This window comes from Marmota marmota, unplaced genomic scaffold, assembly GCF_001458135.2.
Source record: "Marmota marmota marmota unplaced genomic scaffold, marMar, whole genome shotgun sequence".
NCBI classification, from domain to species: Eukaryota; Metazoa; Chordata; class Mammalia; order Rodentia; family Sciuridae; genus Marmota; species Marmota marmota.
This window is the reverse complement of record NW_025999905.1, coordinates 8,613,317-8,633,195: the sequence shown is the minus strand read 5'-3', so window position 1 is coordinate 8,633,195 and position 19,879 is coordinate 8,613,317. Positions and strand designations below refer to the sequence as shown.

Sequence of the window (19,879 nt, the reverse complement as noted above, 5' to 3'; positions counted from 1 at the left end):
TTGAGAATATTGTGTAATGCAGACTTTCTAGTTGTGAATTCTTTTAATTTTTGTTTATTATGGAAGATTTTTATTTCATCTTCAAATTTGAAGCTTAATTTGATGAATACAGGATTCTTGGTTGACATAACATTTTCTTTCAGAGCTTGGTATATGTTGTTCCAGGATCTTTTAGTTTCAAGCTCTGAGTTGTGAATTCAACAGAGATCTGAATTGGTTTTTCCCTACCTGTAATCTGATATTTTTCTCTGACTGGCTTTAAAATTCTATTCTTATTCTGTCTGTGAGGCATTTTCATTATAGTGTGCCCTCATGTAGGTCTGTAATTTTGTACATTTGGTGTCCTGTAAGCCTCTTGTATTTGATTTTCCATTTCATTCTTCAGATTCGGAAAATTTTCTGATAACATTTCATTGAAAAGATTGTGCATTCCTTTGGTTTGTATCTCCTCGCCTTCATCTATCCCAATAAATCTCAAATTTGGTCTTTTCATGTTATCTCATAGTTTTTGTAAGTTCTGTTGATGGTTTCTTAATATCTTCTCCCCCATGGTCAACTCTATTTTCAAGATTATATATCTTGTCTTCATTGCCTGAGGTTCTGTCTTCCAAGTGGTCTAGTCTGTTGGTGAAGTTTCTGTTGAATTTTAATTTGGTTATTGTTTTCTATATTTCATGGGCTTTTGTTTTCCTTTTTTTCCAGAATCTCTGCCTCTTTAATGAAGAGATCTCTTCACTTTCTGTATTTTCTCTTTGATTTCATTGCTAACACCATAGTTTACTTCGCAGATCAGTTCAACTAAGTACTTTCTAAACACCTCTGACATTTCTTCCATTGTGGTGTTGATAGAGTCTATTTTTGGAATATCTTGGTTTGCTTGGGGTGATTTGTTCCTTGTTTTTTCATGTTGTTTATGTGTCTACCCATCAAGTAGTATGGATCTGAGGGAGTAGAGTTTCTATCCTTTGTTTTTATAGTGTCCCTGAAGGTTTCCAATACCTCACTGTTTAGGGGAAGACAAATAATAACAACCACCAGTGCAAACAGTTTACACCATTAAACCAAATATTACTTAGTATGATGTCTGCAACGTTAATTTTCACAATAAACAGAAATGATATGATCAGTTATTGCCTATAATTAAAATAGCAAGTTTTAAATGATGGACAGGAAGAGAACAGAAATGATACAGTACGCGATAATTATGAGGGAGAATGAGAGAAGACAGAAGTAAAAGATTCAAGGAAGAGTGAAACAGAGAGCAATATATATTGGCTATTAGCAGAAGAAAAGAGAGTCAGGGGAAACACTGGAGAAAAAATGTATAAAGCAAAACATTTTTAAAAAGTAAAAATAGTATATTTTAGTTTTGTATTCTTTAATCAAATACCTTAGTTCACAAAAAACTAATCCATGTAAAATAATTGGCTTCAAAAATGGTAGAAATGAGGGGAAAAAATGAAATCGTATTAATATCCATGTACCATTGAAGTCACAAACATAGAAAAAGAATAAAAACAAGTAAAAAAAAATCTTCATGAAAAGTTACAGAATTCTTTTCATAGCAGTTCAAAAATATTCTCAGCTTTCCTTTTCAGCAGTATTAGGTGGGGTTGTCTGGAGTGTGATGCTTGCTCACCCTCGGGGTAGAGTTGCTAGAGTAGGAGAGGTAATTCCACAGGGAGAATTCTTGGAGGCAGTATTTGGGTTTAGGCAGGTTCTATGCTGTTTGCTGAATTCCAGTTGGTCTAGAGATTTCTCCACTGCCAAATACCTGCTTGTCCACACTGGAAGACTGTACCCTATGGATCTCCCCTGGGTTCTACTTGTGTGATGGTTTCCATAATAGGGTATTGTGCAAGGTCAAAGGAAAACTATAGCTCATGCTGACAGAAGAAAATCAACTTGAAAACTGATTTGTTAGGGTGCCTTTTTTCCTAATTAAAACTAAAGAAAGGACAACACATATTACTGTAACAGTTAGAAAAATGAATAACTCATGAATTCAGAATTACAACATTTCCAGTAATACTCCCTTTGAAGTACATTTTCTATTTAAGAAAAAAATGAGGCTGTTCTTAAAAAATACTTTAAAAGTTTGTCAAATATTTTCTGTAGTTTATTTTTATTTTATCTGTTTTCAGAGAGGTACAGCTAAGGTATTAAGGCTTTATAAAGAAGATGCTAATCAAAATTGAAAAGCCTTAATAGTACTTTAATAGGTAATTGTAGCCCATAGGATGAAGTAACAAAAATAGAAGCCTTTGTTTTTATACAGTTAATTAATATTAGATGAGCACAAACCTTTAGGTAATAAAAACATTTATTCGTAAGACCGGTTCCTATGCAAAGATTTTCATGCCAGAATTCTAGAAGTTATTTTAGTGTTTGAGAAGAACTTTTGTGTAAGTTTAAAAATGCTTTATAAATGTTTATTTGAAGCAAATTACTTTTATAATATTACCTTAATATAAAGAGATGTTTTACCCCTCAAAGAAAGCAGGCAGGAATAGAAAATGAATTATAGTAACTATATATCTTTCCCTTAATTTTTTCCCTGAGTTTGTCATATAGATGATTAATGTAGAAAATTATTTTCTTTTTAAGGTTGGAAAAATTAATTAGGTCTGACTTCAGATGTCTAGTTAATTTTGGAATTTTGAGAAAAAATTAAGAACTAGTTTTATTCAATTTCAGTGGAAAAAGTTCTTGACTAAAATGTAATTGCTGCATTTTTTTTTTTCTTTGCTCACTTGTCATTGCTCTATTCTCAGCACTTAGAACAGGGCCTCCCACATAATAGATAGCTTGATAAATACTTGTTGAACGAATGAATCTCATCAGTACTTTTGGTAAAATGTATAGTGTGAGCCTATTGTTTGTTTTCCAGATAACAGGATTGTATTGGGGATAAGAAACTAAAATAATGGGAGTCAGTAACTTGGTTGGCATATGCTTGTTTTAGAGATAATATCATGATGCTACATTTGATTTTCATACATTGGTTGACTGCTTGAACAACTTACCATCTGTCTTACCAAATGGGTTACTTTTTAATCTACAAAGTAGGTTATAATTTTGCTCCACAATTTACCTGACAGGGTAAAGGCATAGCAGGTCCATTTATTTTGGGTAGACTTTCCCTGGTCTTATTGAGCTAAACAAAGTTATTTGTATAAATCCAATTCTGAACTAATCTGGAAGAAGAATGTCCCATTTTTATAGCCATGGTAAGGCACTAATTGAACACTTGTTGAAATGGATTTTTCACACCATTTGCATCATAAGCATCTGAATACTTTGGTTATGGGTTTCTATGCCTTATTCTACTTATGTAATACTATTTTATTATTTACTACATTCTTAAGTTCTTGATATAGGAGAACAAAATCTGTAGTCGCACGTACATATTCTGTACCTGAGTTCCCTGGATGGGACCTAGGAAGTATTTGCCATAGAACAGATATATACCCTGACATTACAAATCCCAGAACACTATTCACAGGCTGTTTTTTTTTTTTTTAAATTACCAATGATTTTAGCCACATAGTGACACCCTGTAGGCTCTTTCTGTTGGAGCCACATTTTAATAAAAACTGACAAGATGAATCTTGGTATATAAAGATATACTGAATTCAGAATGAAGTCTCCTTTAATATGAGTTGATCCTTGCTAACTTCAACTAACAATGAAGTTTGGTGACTTGTTACATAAGGGATTCCTGCTTTCCTTCTAGTATAGAACCTTACTATTAAGTAGTAGTGTTAACACTTTGGACTTTAAGTGTTAACACTTAATACTTTGGACACTACTACATTTTGTTTGATTATAAGGCTTCAGTTATATAATAGGATTTCATAAACAAATGCTATATAACATCTGAATTTATTCAAAGATTACAAATAAAATTTTTAATCATTTGTAGAAATAGAATATGATTTAATATGGATTTTCTAATGCTGTTTTCTAGTTTAGAAATTGTTTTATGTTTATAGTTTCTTCAAAATCAAGAATTTCCTCAAGGGCATTATTTTATTGTTTTCACATTCCTTCCTGCTCTGTTAAGTCTAATGAGGTTTATCTGTCCTTTAGGTGACCTACAAACGAGATCTGTATGCGGCTGAATCGATTATTAAGGGTATGTTTGGCCTTGTGACTGTCAGTTCCTGTGTTTCAAAAAATGTAAGCCAGTTCAGAATTTCTCATGACAGTTTAAATCCCAGCCATCAAAGAAGGATAAATGCCTGTATGCCACTGAGGTCTCTGATTTGTTTTTGAAAATAATTACGTTTTATTGTGTTTCCTGCTTGTGAAATAATGTCGTCTTGGTTTAAATTTTTACAAAAGAAAGACTTTTGTTTATTAATTTAAGTATGTGACAGCGATACTATTAGGAAGGAAACAGTGAAAACTGATATTTTAATACAGTTTTAAAGTTGTCTCATGTTTACTGGTAAGATAACTGCCCCCACCCTTTAACACTGCCATATCAGTGAATTAGATATTATCTTCCATGTGAGAAAAATGTTTTCCATAAATTTGAAGAAATCGTACTGGATGATTTTTTAAAATTCAATTTTTGTTCTAAAAATGAATGCAGTTTTCTTTTGTAATTTTAGGTATTACATGTGATAACCACTTTCTTGTGTTTTTCCAGGGTTGTGACTCTAAATTCCATCTCCAAGATAGTCTACTTAATGACCACATGTGAAACTAGATCTAAATTTAAACTTATATTGAAGTACGAAAAAAAAGTAGTGAATCTGAATATTGAATGCATTGATTTAAATATTTGGGAAAACTTATTTAACAATCATTTGAAGCCAGTTGACTTTGTTTCACAATTGAGCTTAATATTGTGTTAGGAATGTAATCAAGATGCAGAAGGAACATTCTTTCTGTATTTCTGCAGTTTTTATCGTTTAAATTGGGTTTCTCAATTTAAGCACCACACTGACATTTGAGACCAAATCTTTCTATGGTTTGGGTCTCTTCTGTGTTTCCCTCATTGTTTAGTCACATGCCTGGCCTCCACTCACTAGATGCCTGAAGCACCCTTGCTTTTTCACCTACTCCCTTATGTCAGAGATGTCTCCTGCCAGTGCCAGATATCTTCAAGGGCACACAGTTGCCCCTAACTAAGAACCATGGTTCTAAATATAGTTTTAGCAAGATCAGAGGTGTCCCACTTCCATCTTGAAATAAGTGTGGTACTTAACAACAAGTTAATAATTGATTTTAGTTAAATTACAGATAGAAAAATATGCTCAAATTTTGATTGAGATGTGAACTTCTAAATTTAAGTTTATTAAGTTTATTGGTGGGGAAAAAAAGTAGTGAATATTAATTTTGAATGTGTCGGTTTATAGTTTTCAGAAATCCTATTTAATAATTAATTGGCTTCATATGCAGAAAACTGAACTTCTTCTCTGTTCATGACAATATATTTCCAGTTTAGCCTCAAGTTCTTGTTCTTCAAGCATATTTCATTTCAATCCATTAGCATATTGTGATTTGTGTATCTCTATGTATAAACATATCATCTATGACCATAAATCAAAGCATTGACATATTTATACAACAGCCTGGAATGTGTGACTAGTACTGTGGGACATGCTGGTTAAATCATGATGTGGTTGGTTATACTCTCAATGTAAATATAAAGCTCACTTTGGTTTCTTTGCAAAGTTGTATCTTTGTTACCTAGGTAAAACGAAAATGGTCTCTAGTTTGAACAGTTAGTGTTTCAGTGGAGGATTCTACAAATTGCAATACATTGCCTACATGTTAACATTATCAGAGTAGACTTCTTACAATGTGAAAGCCTACTTTTTTTCATTTTTTAATTTGTTCTAATTAGTTATACATGACACTAGAATGCATATTGACATGTCATACACAAATGGAGTATAACTTCTTATTCCTGTTATTCATGATGCAGAATTATAAGTCATGTAATCATATATGCATATAGGGTAATGTCCAGTTCATTCCATTATTACTGTTCTTCCCACTACATTTTAAACATAATTGCAGGGGGCTATGACTTTGGAAATTTTTACCATAGAGAAATTTTTTTTCTTATTTAGACAACAAGTTCTTGTATACTATTATTTTAAAATTATTAAAGAAGTATTCTGTTATTCTTAGGGAAAATAATTGGACTGACTACATTAGCAGCTGATTTAGGTCAACAATCTCAGTTTCTGTGTCCTCTTAGTACCAGAGCCTGGCCCAGGGACCTTGCCTGGATCTCAACTGGCTGAATTTGGCCACCCACATACAAAGAAACAGGCAAAAGATGAAAAAAGAAAAATTAATTTTATGCAGTTTGATCAAACTAGGGAAAATCAGATCGCTTTTCCGCTGGTCCCATAGAAGCGGTTAAAAATTATAGGAATAAAATCCAATTGATATACATATGTAGGTTTAGCCTATGCTAGACAGGTCTGGGTTAGGGCGATCTCCATTCTCAGCTCCCTTGGTGTCCATGTGGTACTGGTCTTGGAAATCAGGATTGGGTCCATATTCTTCCAGTATTAAAGATGAAGCATCTGAGAAATGCTGAAGCTTGTGAAGTAGAAGACTTTTCCTGAGAGAAGGGAGCCCAGAGCTAGGTGTCTGCAGGAATGTGTGTGTCTTGTTCTTTTATAGGCTCCAGAACCCTCCTTTTAGTCCCTGCCTCCCTTTCTTCTCTGCATATGTGCCTATGGGCAGGAAGAGGCAGGAGTACTGCGGGTGATGGCTTGTTTGGGGAAGTGTGATCCTGGAGGTTAATTGTTAGCAACCCAGTGATAACTACCCATCATCCTTTCTTGACCTCCATCATTCCTTTTCTACACTGACTGCCAGGTTTTCTGTCCCCTGGCTGTTTGTGGAGGAATGTAACATTTCCTGTCCCCTCGGGACAGGTGGGTTGTAGGCACATTGCTTTTTATAAGGAAAGCATGTGGGGAGTCAGTACAGTGGGCTCATTTTATAGAATTGTTCTCTTAACCCTGTGTTCCTAATATCCTTATCTATTTGTCCCTTTACACCCGGCAGTCCTATACTATCAGCATCAGAAATTGTATTCAGTTTCAGAGGGGCCCTTAATTTCTGTGTCACTCTGAATTTTTTTTTTTTTAATCTAAAATCTTCCAAGGAGATTCTGATGCTACTGGTATCTTGCTCTGGAGCTTTCCTGTGTACCCCTAGACTGGCAACATTGTAGTTACCCGACAAGTTGAAAGTAGAATTTTGGGCCCTACTGGATTTGATCAGAATCTGAAGAACTCTGGGTGACTACTTTGTACATTAAAATCCAGAAACATTTTTCTAGGTTTCCCCTCAGTCCTTCATAGTCTCTTTATAAGGCAGCCTACTTGTTAAATTCTTTATTGTACTACACCCTTGAAGTCTAATTATCCCTTACCAGCTGGAAATGCTTATTTGCTCACCTAGGATTACCCTCTAACTTCATAACTTATGCTAAATACCATCTCTGATAATTGAAATATTTCTGGGCACAGAGAAAAGAAGACTTTTGTGTCTGTCTGAAAAAAAAATTCCAAAATATAATATGGTAGAAGACTATCTGAGTTATATTTTCATCTGTTTTCCTTTTTATAGTGTATTCATCAGAGTTATCTAGAAAAGCAGAACCAATATGATGTACATCGATACATATATAGATACACAAATATATCTGGCTGACTACCAGAGTTGATACTAGATTCAGTGTTTGTCATGGTGGGCACGTCAATGGTTTCTGTACTTCATTCTACTGGACTGTGATTTCTTTGGGTTAGGAACTGTTAAGTTCAGTGGGCCTGATGAAGAATGATTATAAAGTTAAGACTTAGAAGCTTCCTGCCAGTGCGTCAGTAAGCCTGCTGTGTAGTCTTTCAGAGTGTTTGTTGCTGGCATGATGGGTGTGTGGGAACTAGATCACAGTGGAATGACAGATTCCTAGACAAGCCCAGTGAAACAATATAACAATAAAAATTCAATATCAGAATAATAATATTGTGTACAATTTAATAATGATCAGTTAGGTACTATTTAATTGTTTTGATAAATCTGATAGCCTAATATTCATTATATAGACACAAGAGTTTTTCCTCTTTTATTTTTTTTCATGCTATGTTATGAATGTTAGTATTCTAGAACTTGTCACTCCTGAGTTGCTTTTTCCCTTGAATCCTAATTATATATGGTCAACAAATATGCTGATGAAATTATTTTCTTAGTATTTTTCAAACTAAACCATTTCTAAGATAAATGTCAAATCTCATTTCTTACCAGAGCATTTTGTATCCTCAAACTTGTTACTAGAATAGTGTATGTATTTTGATCAGTCTTAATTTACATTCACATCAATGTCTTTGATGCAGCATAGAAATTTAGATGGTGGGAAAAATATGATTGCATTGATATTTGAGGTTAGGTTTGCTAACTTCAGGCAACCTTTTGATAGAAATCTCTCAATTGTAAATGGTGAGTCTCCAAATCTTATTTTTAAGTTTACTATTTTTTTAGTACAAAGGATTGAACCTAGGGGAGCTTAATCACTGAGCCATATCCCCAACCCCTGATATTTATTTATTTTAATTTTTTTTGTATATAACAGTGGAATGCATTACAATTCTTATTACATATGGAGAATACAGTTTTTCATATCTCTGATTGTATACATAGTATATTTACACCAATTCGTGTCTCCATGCATGGATAGTAATGTCCATCACATTCCACCATCACTAATTACCCCATGCCCCACTTCCCCTCCCACCCCTCTGCCCTATCTAGAGTTCATCTATTCCTCCCATGCTCCCTCTCCCTATCCCACTATGAATCAGCCTCCTTATATCAAAACATTCGGCATTTGTTTTTTTGGGATTGGTTAACTTCAGTTAGCATTATCTCCTCTAACTGCATCCATTTACCTGCAAATGCCATGATTTTATTCTCTTTTATTGCTGAGTAATATTCCATTGTGTGTATATGCCACATTTTTTGAATCCATTCATCTATTGAAGGGCATCTAGGTTGGTTCCACAGTTTAGCTCTTGTGAATTGTGCTGCTATAAACATTGATGTGGCTGTGTGCCTATAGTATGCTGTTTTTGATTCCTTTGGGTATAGACCAAGGAGAGGGATAGCTTGGTCAAATGGTGGTTCCATTCCCAATTTTCCAGAGTCTCTATACTGCTTTCCATATTGGCTGCACCAGTTTTCAGTCCCACCAGCAGTGTATCCTTGCCAACACTTTTTATTTATTTATTTTTAAAAAATTTTTGATACACTGTCTCAGCAAGTTTCTTAGAGCCTTGCTAGGTTACTGAGGCTGGCTTTGAACTTGTGATTTTCCTACCTCAGCCTCCTAAGGTAGTGGGATTATAGGCATGCACTACCATACCTGGCCGAATCATTTATAAATATTTTATGTTATTTTTAAGTTTATTTTAGCATCAACATTTACTTGAATTTCCATTTATGATGAACTATCATTAAGAAACTTTATAGAAAGTGGTACTTTTGCATTTGTCTTTTGTAGAGCCTGGCTTAAAGTATAGTTCATCACAATTTGTTATAGCTATGTAAAACAAAGCAGTTTCAATATATTTTTTCCTCAGTAGAGAGTTGGATTTGTTTATTGTTATTTAATGTTTAACTCTTTCAAGCTTCTATGGAGTGAAAATGAAAACAAAGTTTTCCAGAGTAGTGTGATTAATTGGTGCAAGAAGACACTGAGCTGACTGATAAGCTTGTAAACATCCATTTAACAAAAGAAGTATTGTACTTTTGTCTCACAAACTGGTTGAGCCCACCCAAAGCCTGTTCTGCATGCTCAAACGAACCCAAACTATATTAAAGTGGTAACAGATGCCAGTGGTAACATACTTTATCTAGATTTACACAAGCCATACAAACAGTCCCAACCCACAATTGATTTAATATGCTGACCATATCCTGGCAAAAGGGTGAATATTCTAAAATTTTCTAAGAAGAAAAGACCCTATGGAATTTTTAAATAAAATATTGTATTTATTTTCTACCACTACCATTCAGCAATCCTCTAATATATTCTTTTTTGTGGCTAAAGAGTGTTATAAAAAACAATTTCATTTTATTCATTTCTGATTTTGATTCCAAGTAAATTTGTGCTATAAAAATTGCCTATGGTGTCTCTTTTCATATGGTAGTTTTTATAAAAATGGAAAAAATAGAAATTGAAAATCATTCCAGTTTCAACTGGCTTTAGTTAAAATTAGTTATTAATATTCATTTAAGTATTCATGTTTTTTCCTAGTCATTATTTAATGTTTTACATTTATTAAACATTTGTTTTATTTTAAAGGAAGTTAATTGATTTTTCTCTGATATAGGACATCTTTTTCTGGCTCAGACATTTTACATTTTATTTGGAAAATATAGTGATACAGGTGGATTTCTTCCAGTAAGTTTTTAGGAGCAGTAAAGCTTTATATCTTTTTGAATTTTTAAAATTTTATGAGTGTACCATAAATATACATAGTAATTGGGTTCATTTTGACAAAATCATACATGCAAGGATTTCTTTGCTTGAATTTTTTTAGTCTTTTTTCATATGAAAAGCTTTTATTTATTTATTTTATTTAGATATGACAGCAGAATGCATTACAATTCTTATTAAACATAGAGCAGTTTTTCATATCTCTGGTTGTATATAAAGTATATTCACATCAATTCTTGTCTTCATACTTGTACTTTGGAAATAATGATCATCACATTGCATCATCCTTTCTAACCCCTTTTTACCCACAATTAGCTTTCCTACCAGAATAATTTTTTAAAGAAAATCAATTGAATTCGTTTGTGCTTAGACCTTAAAAATAGCTGTACTTTTAAGTTGGCACTAACTTGAAAGACATGAAATAAGATCATGTGAATAAACTTGGTTCAGTATTACTGAAATTTAATAAGATTGTGTTGAAATTGTATGAAACACCTTATACTTAATTTCTTAGTTATTCTTTAACAACTTTTACTTATAATTGTGATTTTTTTAAGTGCAAAATTATTTTGAAACTTGAATCAAGTTGAAAAAATGAATGATTTAAATCAGATTTTCTACATGTATAACTGAACAATGTTCTTCATCTGTAGTATGTCCTCATCAGGTCTTTCTTTTCTTCCTTTTTTTGTAGTTGGACACAATAACTTTATTAATTTTTATGTGGTGCTGAGGATCGAACCCAGCCCCTCACTTATGCTAGTCGAGCACTCTACCCCTGAGCCACAACCCCAGCTCCATCATCAGATCTTTCTTATTAAACACACAGTGATGATGCCTTTTATGATATTAACCATGCTTTTGTTTTTTGAACAATGTAAAGTGACAGCTAAGATTTACTTAAACTTTAAGTTGTGATGCTTTTTGGCTTTTGACTGATACTTAATTTTTCAAATTTTCCCATCAATACCAAAACTTCTTTGTACATAATAGTTTTTGTTTTTCACTTTCTTGAAAATAGTACTGTGATTGTATCTTATGTGAGTATGTAAGAACATTTGCATAGTTTTAATCAGTAAGAACAGAAAGGCTGTGAAATAATTTAAAAGTAGTTTTGTGCCCTTGGAATTTTATTGTTAAAAAATAGATGTAAATTGGAAAGTTAAATATTTGGGGGAAGATTAGAGAAAGTAGAGTTCACTTGTTTGTTTAATCTTAAGATTTTCTTAATTTGTCATCAGTGAAATTGTAATTCAAGCACAGGCAAGTAAGTCTGTCATGTTCAAAATCTTGGAAGGTCACAGTTAGTTATTAAGTAACTAGTTAAGTAAGACTTGATAACAGACAAAAGCCAGCTACTTACACTTCACTCTGCTGTAGGTAGTGAACACTCAAGGACTATAAACCCAATTATAGGGTTTATTTTCAAACCAATAAAACATTTTGTAAATAAATGCCCCAAACTTAAATATTCTTTTTCAGCTATAGAAATAAAAAAAAGCAAAAAAGTATGGTATCATTCACTTGGAAAAGAGTAATATGCATATTCTGCTTACACATAAAAACATTCATGGGAAAGACAAGATGTCACATGCCTGTTCCTTACTTTTGGTTCTAAGGCAGGAAATTTCATTCTATCTTCTGTGACTCATTTAACAATGTGCTTAAGATCTGATAATATATGAAAACATATTTTTAAAAATCTGCCTATATATGACTGCCCTCCAATTGAAACATGCATAGTTAGCAATACAACTACTCAGAAGAGCACTTGACCTCTTAATTTGAGTGTGCATACCTGAGTTTTTTGGAAAGATTTTATTTATGGATCTTCCTTTCTGCTTGTCTATACTTATGGCTTATTGGTTGCTTTCACTTTGTTTATTGCTTGCCTTCCCGCTTCTTAAACTAATAGCTTCCTGATCAGGGTGTTGAGAGAAACTGAAAGCATCTTTCTGTAGTCTCAATAAAGGTGATTATAATTAATATCAATTTAACATCTTAGACTAGTCTATAATACTGGTTTTTGATTCAAGGAATTCAGGGCAGTAGAAGGTACTGCCCTCATTTTGAAGGATTAGAACTTGAAACATCTTATTTATCTAAGAATACTAAAATCTTGAGGGGTCAGTGTAGTGAACAGCCCAAGAAAATTAAAGGGCAAACTTATGAATTTTTAGTCTATTTGCTTATGGAACTAACTCAGTATCTTATTTGTCTGAATGAAATTAAGAGGAAAATTATTTCCTTCATGAACTTTGAGATTTATACATTATTACTCCTCTTGCTTCTGAAGGATTTTTATTAGAATGACACTGGAATTGAGCTTTTATGAAATGACAGTGTATATTACTATATATCACTACACTATGTATCCTAACAAAAGTATGAGATTTTAGATTGCTAAGATAGTTTAGCCAGGGTTTGAAAGCCTTGAAGAAATTCTGTGTACTTGCAACTTGTTAGGGTTTGGATATGAGGTGTCCCCTGAAAAGCTCATGTATCAGGCAATGTAGGAATATTGAGAGGCAAAATCATCAGATCATGAGCGCTCTAAAGTAATTGTTCCTTTGATTGATCCATTTGATGGAGTAATAATTTGAATAAATTACTGGGTGATAATTATAGGTAGGTGGGGCATGGCTGGGGGTAGAAGCTTACTGGGGCCATGTCCTTGGGGATTATATTTTGTCTCTGGCTCTTCTCTGTCTGCCTTGGAGTCACCATAAGCTAAATAGCTTTTCTTCAACCACACCCTTTTGATTTGATGTTTTTGCCTTGGAGCCAGCCAGTCTAGACTGAACCTATGAAATGAGCCAAAATAAACTTTTCTTCCTCTAAACTGTTCTTGTCAGGGATTTTGGTCACAGTGACAAAAAGCTGACTAACACACAACTTGTCTGAAACTTGAGAGAATTTCAAAGAAGTCTGACAGTTGGAACTGTGATGTTCCATATTTTGATGTTCAAGATATCAAACTAGGCATCCTTTGATGCACCCTCCAGGTGATGTGGCTGGAATTCTGACAGTGTTCCTACCTCGCTCCCACCATCAACCACTTGAAAAGCAAGGAAATAAGAAAAACCAGAAGCACATCCTCTACTTGAAAGAGCTACCATGCCTTCCTCCATTTGGGACTAACAGTGCATAGTAGTTATTTCCGTGAAGGCTCCTGTACAAAAGAACAACTGACCTCCTGAAAAGTTGTCTCCTCTAATTTGCATCCTTATATGCTTCAGTGATTGTGGGTTGTTTTGTTATTCGAGAGTACTGAATTTTGTAATACATTGTGGACTGGTATAGCATCCAGGATGTCTTTTTTTAATTAAGCTTAATGTCCCTGAGCATTTGTTTCAGGGTACTACTGGCGAGTATTAGCTCATAATTATTATAATTATACAGATGAGAGATATTTAGGCAGTCTTTACCACATTTTTTTTTTTTGATGTTAGACAAACAGCTGTCAACCACAATGTAACATTGTTTGACTAGAGAATCATATCACAGGTACTTTGTTTATACCAAGTTGTATTTAAGGTTCAATTTATTGTAAGAAATGTTTCATACACCGATAAGAAAACAGCTAATTTAATATCAATATAATCTTAGAAACTTCATTTTATGCTTATTAAGTGAAATTTTATGTGTAGATATTTTTTCTCATTTGCGCAGAATGGATCTTTTTCTTGATAAGATGGAGCAAAACCACTTTTCTATTGAAAGAAGCCATAAAACTAGACAGAATATGTGGACTAGCTGTTTGAATATTTGAAGGTTAGAGGTAGATGGACTAATACAGAAAACCCAAGTTTGACGTATTGTCTTGGCCGTGAACTCTGCTTTTTATTTTTCTGTGTGTCCTGACCTGGATCCAATGCAGCTTGAAAGTCATAAATAGATACCAAAATAGACCTGCTAGAGAAGCCTTCTGTATATCATCAGAAGAGCAGGAAGAGGGTCTCCTAATGATAAGAGAGAAATTCCTTTTCTCTTACTCTAATATTTTATTTCCTGAGCAGTCATGTGATAAGTGGTGGTACTGATAGTGGTAGCAATAGAAGCCTGATGGAGCTTAAAATTCGGAATAAAACATTTCTCTCTGAAGACTTTCTGTGGTTTCAAGGGGTGGGGTCAACACTGTTTCTTTTTTGTCTTCTGTTGCTTAGCTCTGGATAGAAGTGTAGTCAATGGAAATGTGAGGCAAGTATGGTAAAGGTCCAGCTTTCTGTTAGAAATATTGATAAGGTATGTACTAGGGAAATGGAAAAAAGGAGATACTGTGGTAGAGGAACACAGAATGTTCATACCTTTGAGCTGCACATAAATGGATTTGACCCCAAACATTACATGATAGATTTTAATTATTGAACTAATGGATAAATTGGGTTTCGGGCCATTTAGCGGCACACGTGGGAGATTGATCCAAATGGTACCAAAAAAGCTTTGAAAATGGAACTGGAAGCATGATACAGAAGATTGTTAAAATTGGAGCCTGAGGAAAACTGAGTTGATTTACAGTGGAAATGGTGACAATTTGGATGGAATACAGAATTTTGCCAGAGCATTATCTAATAGTAGAGTATCTTAATATATAGAATATAATTCAAATCATTTGGTATACAAAAAATCAAACTCTGAACTCATGGGAACGGACAATCAATACTTGTTGAGATGATACCTTTGTCGGAATTTTCTGGAAATATCTTAAAGCACTGAATTTTGAAGTGCTACGTCAAGTAATGGTCTTGAAATGGAAGATGGAAAAATCTAAGGGATAGAAAGTATGAGGAATTAAATTTTAGTTTAGACCAAGATGAGTGAAGTTAAGTGGATCATTTAGAATTTCTCAACAGAATAAAGAGATTTGTAGAGGTTGGGATGGAAATTAATAGTGATTGATATTGAGAGATAGAAATCATCTCAGCCCCAGAAAGACAAGGAAGACTGCAGTACAGAAACAAGACCTTGAATCGACTAGGAATGAAATCTCCCTAATTTGGCAAAACATGAGTCTATTGATCAGGAAGCTTCATTAAGTCCATCATGAACCTGTAGAAATCCACAGATGCTTCATAATCAAACTGCTAAAAACTGAAGGCATACAAAAAATCTTGCAAATAAGTAACACATTATTTATAAGGGAATAATGTGAATGACTCTAGACTTCTCATTAAAATCTATGCAGACCAGAAGGAAGTAGAACAAGATTAGCAGTATTAAAAACACACTATTAACCAAGTATTCTGTATATAGGAAGAACAATTTCAATAGAAATCTTAAATTCTTTCTCGGAACTAAGAATTCATTACCAGCAGATGTATTCTAAATATCTAAAGAAAGCTCTTCCCATAGACGGAAATGCCACAGCAAATAATGAAATATCAGAAGTTGAATAAAAGAACTAATATCTGAATAAATAGAATTTTAAAGTGCTACATCAAGTAATGGTCTTGAAATGGAAGATGGAAAAAATCTAAGGGATAGAAAGTATTAATTTAGTTTTTAAAACTCCTGAACAATAAGAATAAAGGTTATATTTTATGAGATTGTTTTCTTAAAGGAGACAGAAAAAGCTTTGTAACCAACAATGCAAAGGGGTAGGATAAAGGGACATATATCACTGTTGGGGATCTGCCTTTTATTTGGTGAGGTAACATGTTTTATGTGGACTAGAAGGGATTGGCATATGTATTGTGATTTCTAGAGCAAACATTGGAGAAAACGAGCAAAAACTGTATGAAGAAATTTAATCACTGAAGAGAAACTTTTTTTAGTATTTTTAAATTTAAGTGAAAAGGAGCTATAGGAGAAACAGAGCAAGAAAAGTATATAACCTAGATCCACATGTGCCAGTTGCATTAAACATGAGTTATTTCTGCACACCAATTAAAAGGCAAGTATTTTCACAGTAAATATTAAAATATGAACCAACTGTATACTCTTCGTAAGAGCTCATCTCCAATAATATAGGTATGTTAAAGGCAAATGAAAGAAAAATCACATCTTTCATACAGTAATCAAAAGAAAAGTAGTGTTTACAGCCAAGTTGAGTTTGGACCATGGAAACTTGTGATGAAGAGGGATGTTCATCAACATAAAAGGCCAGTTCAATGTCTTAGTCCATCTTTACTTCTGTAAGAGAATGTTACAAACTGCGTATCTTGTAAAGAACAAATTCTCAGTTCTGGGACATGGCCAAAGCAAGGTACTATATGGGGTGGGCTGCTTTTGTGTCCTCATGTGGCAAAAGGTAGACGTCAAGAGGATGAACATCACATCCTCAGGTGATAGGAGAGGAGAGCAAACTCAAAATCTTTTTGTTCTTATGAGGTCTAATTTGTTCGTTTCTTTTGTTGCCTCTGCCTATGGTGTCACATGCAAGAAATAATTGCCAAATTCAGTTAATAAAGCTTTTGCCTTATTTTTTCCCTAAGTTTTGAAAATACATTATTTCAAGTTAATTTTTGTGTTTTATGTTAAGTAACAGTGTCATTTATCTGTTACTACCAGTTTTCCCAGTACCATTTGTTGAAAAAAGACTATTTCTCCATTGGATGGTCTCGGTCCCCTTGCCAAAACTTGATTGACCATATATGTGAGCATTTGGGGGACTCTGTTCTATATCATTGGTTTTAATGTTTGATTATGATACTACCACACTGTTTAGGTTACTCTATGTAGATTACTATTGCTCTGTAGTAACTTTTAAAATTGGGAAGCACAATTCCTTAAGCTTTGTTCTTAAGATTGTTTTGACTATGCAGAGGTCTCTTGATATTCTATATGATTTTAGGGCAGGCTTTTCAATTTCTGAAAAGGTCACAGGAATTTTGATAAGGATTACATTAAATCTGTAGATAATATTGGGCATATCAATGTTTTAACTTCTTTGTCCATGAATAAGGGGTGGGTCTGTACTTGTTTCTTCCAGCAATCTTTTATCATTTTTATTGTGCAAATCTTTCACCTCTTTAGTTGAGTTCATTCCTGTGTTTTATTCATTTTGATACTATTTAAGTGAAGTTTTCATGGCTTCCTTTTTTGATTGCTCATTGTTAATATGTAGAAATTCAAATAATTTTTGTTGAGTTTGTATTTTGCTATTTTACTGAATTCATTCTAACTTCAGTGGAATCTTTAGGATTTTCTACATAGAAAACATTTGTGAAAATACTTTTGACTTCCTTTACCATTTGGATGCTTTGTTTTTCTTGCTTCCTTGGCTAGAACTTCCAGTGCTGGGTTGGATGGAGGTGGCTATAGTGGACATTGTGTTCTTGCTCTGATCTTAAAGGAAAAGTTTTTATTATTTCACAAAATAGAGGTGGGGTATCTCTTATCCAACATATTCAGAACTAGAAGTGTTTCAGATGTTTTTTTTTAATTTGGAAGTATTTGTGTAGACGTTACCATCGAGTATCTCAAATCTGAAAATTAAAGTGTTCCAGAATTCCAAGCTGACCATCATTCCATTATGTCATTGTTTAATTGATTTTGGATTTTTTGGATTACAGATGCTCAACTTCTCCTAGCAAATGGAATTTAGCAGCTTATTGACTTATGACCAAGTATGTTTTATTCTGAAATGCAAATATTATTGAAAATAAAAAAATCAATAAATATCATTACCAAATGAAGGAAAAAAGGCTACATCTCAATGAAGAAAAAATATTTTGTAAAATCCTTTAACATTCAAATGGAGAGAAGGAAGTTAGCTCAACATAATAAAAGCTATATATGAAAAACCTACAGTGGGAGAGAAGATGGCCGCTGCGTACGGGGGTTGCTGAAGTGCTGAGCGTGGTGCTCAAAGCAGCGGCTTTAATAGAGATTTCGCACAGTCTCTTAGAGCTTTCACCGTTAATCTGTAGCAGACCACTTTGCCAAGGAGCAGGAAGAACAAAGAAATCGAAAAAGAGACGCTTGGATGCTCAGAGCCGCGGGCGCTTTGCTCCGATCTGCTTCCTCTTTCGCTTCGCTCCGGGCGGAGAAGCTGAATGTGTAATCAGCAGTGGATTGTAAGTACCCGAGGCAAAGAAAGCTCAGTGCGCCCCCCCTTTTTTTTTTTTTTTTTGAATATTTTTTATACAGGGAGAGTTTGTGGATTGGGATTGTTGGCGGGGCTGTGGTTTCTGTGCCGAAAATCCACTCCGCGGGAGCTGCCATTTGCTTTCTGCTTGCTGTCTTGGTGGCTCTGTATACNAGCTAGATATCAAATCAGAGACTCTGCGTCTGATAGAAGAAAAAGTTGGCTCCGATCTACATATTGTAGGGTCGGGCTCCAAATTCCTTAATAGGACACCCATAGCACAAAAGTTGATAACAAAAATCAACAAATGGGACTTACTTAAACTGAAAAGTTTTCTCTCAGCAAGAGAAACAATAAAAGAGGTAAATAGGGAGCCTACATCATGGGAACAAATTTTTACTCCTCACACTTCAGATAGAGCCCTAATATCCAGAGTATACAAAGAACTCAAAAAATTAAACAATAAGAAAACAAATAACCCAATCAACAAATGGGCCAAAGACCTGAACAGACACTTCTCAGAGGAGGACATACAATCAATCAACAAGTACATGAAAAAATGCTCACCATCTCTAGCAGTCAGAGAAATGCAAATCAAAACCACCCTAAGATACCATCTCACTCCAGTAAGATTGGCAGCCATTATGAAGTCAAACAACAACAAGTGCTGGAGAGGATGTGGGGAAAAGGGTACTCTTGTACATTGCTGGTGGGACTGCAAACTGGTGCGGCCAATCTGGAAAGCAGTATGGAGATTCCTGGGAAAGCTGGGAATGGAACCACCATTTGACCCAGCTATTGCCCTTCTTGGACTTTTCCCTGAAGACCTTAAAAGAGCGTACTACAGGGATACTGCTACATCGATGTTCATAGCAGCACAATTCACAATTGCTAGACTGTGGAACCAACCCAGATGCCCTTCAACAGATGAATGGATAAAAAAAAATGTGGCATTTATACACCATGGAGTATTACGCAGCACTAAAAAATGACAAAATCATAGAATTTGCAGGGAAATGGATGGCACTAGAGCAGATTATGCTTAGTGAAGCTAGCCAATCCCTAAAAAACAAATACCAAATGTCTTCTTTGATATAATGAGAGCAACTAAGAACAGAGCAGGGAGGAAGAGCAGGAAGAAAAGATTAACATTAAACAGATACATGAGGTGGGATGGAAAGGGAGAGAAAAGGGAAATTGCATGGTAATGGAGGGAGACCCTCATTGTTATACAAAATTATATATAAGAGGTTGTGAGGGGAATGGGAAAATAAACAAGGAGAAATATGAATTACAGTGGATGGGGTAGAGAGAGAAGATGGGAGGGGAGGGAGGGGGGATGGTAGAGGATAGGAAAGGTAGCAGAATACAAC

At 34.3% G+C, this 19,879-nt stretch overlaps 1 protein-coding gene across 8 annotated transcripts in view; it reads left to right on the top strand.

The window, feature by feature from the left end:
• Crppa (CDP-L-ribitol pyrophosphorylase A) overlaps window positions 1-19,879 on the top strand; it is a 307,433-nt gene that overhangs the window by 98,681 nt on the left and 188,873 nt on the right. For 7 of the 8 annotated variants that reach the window (XM_048799651.1, XM_048799649.1, XM_048799650.1 and 4 more), the window contains one exon: window positions 4,093-4,138. In XM_048799651.1, the coding sequence (XP_048655608.1) occupies window positions 4,093-4,138 (46 nt within the window). Of the gene's footprint in view, window positions 1-4,092; window positions 4,183-19,879 lie in introns of all 8 variants that reach the window. The other variant, XR_007346127.1, reaches the window with a different exon arrangement.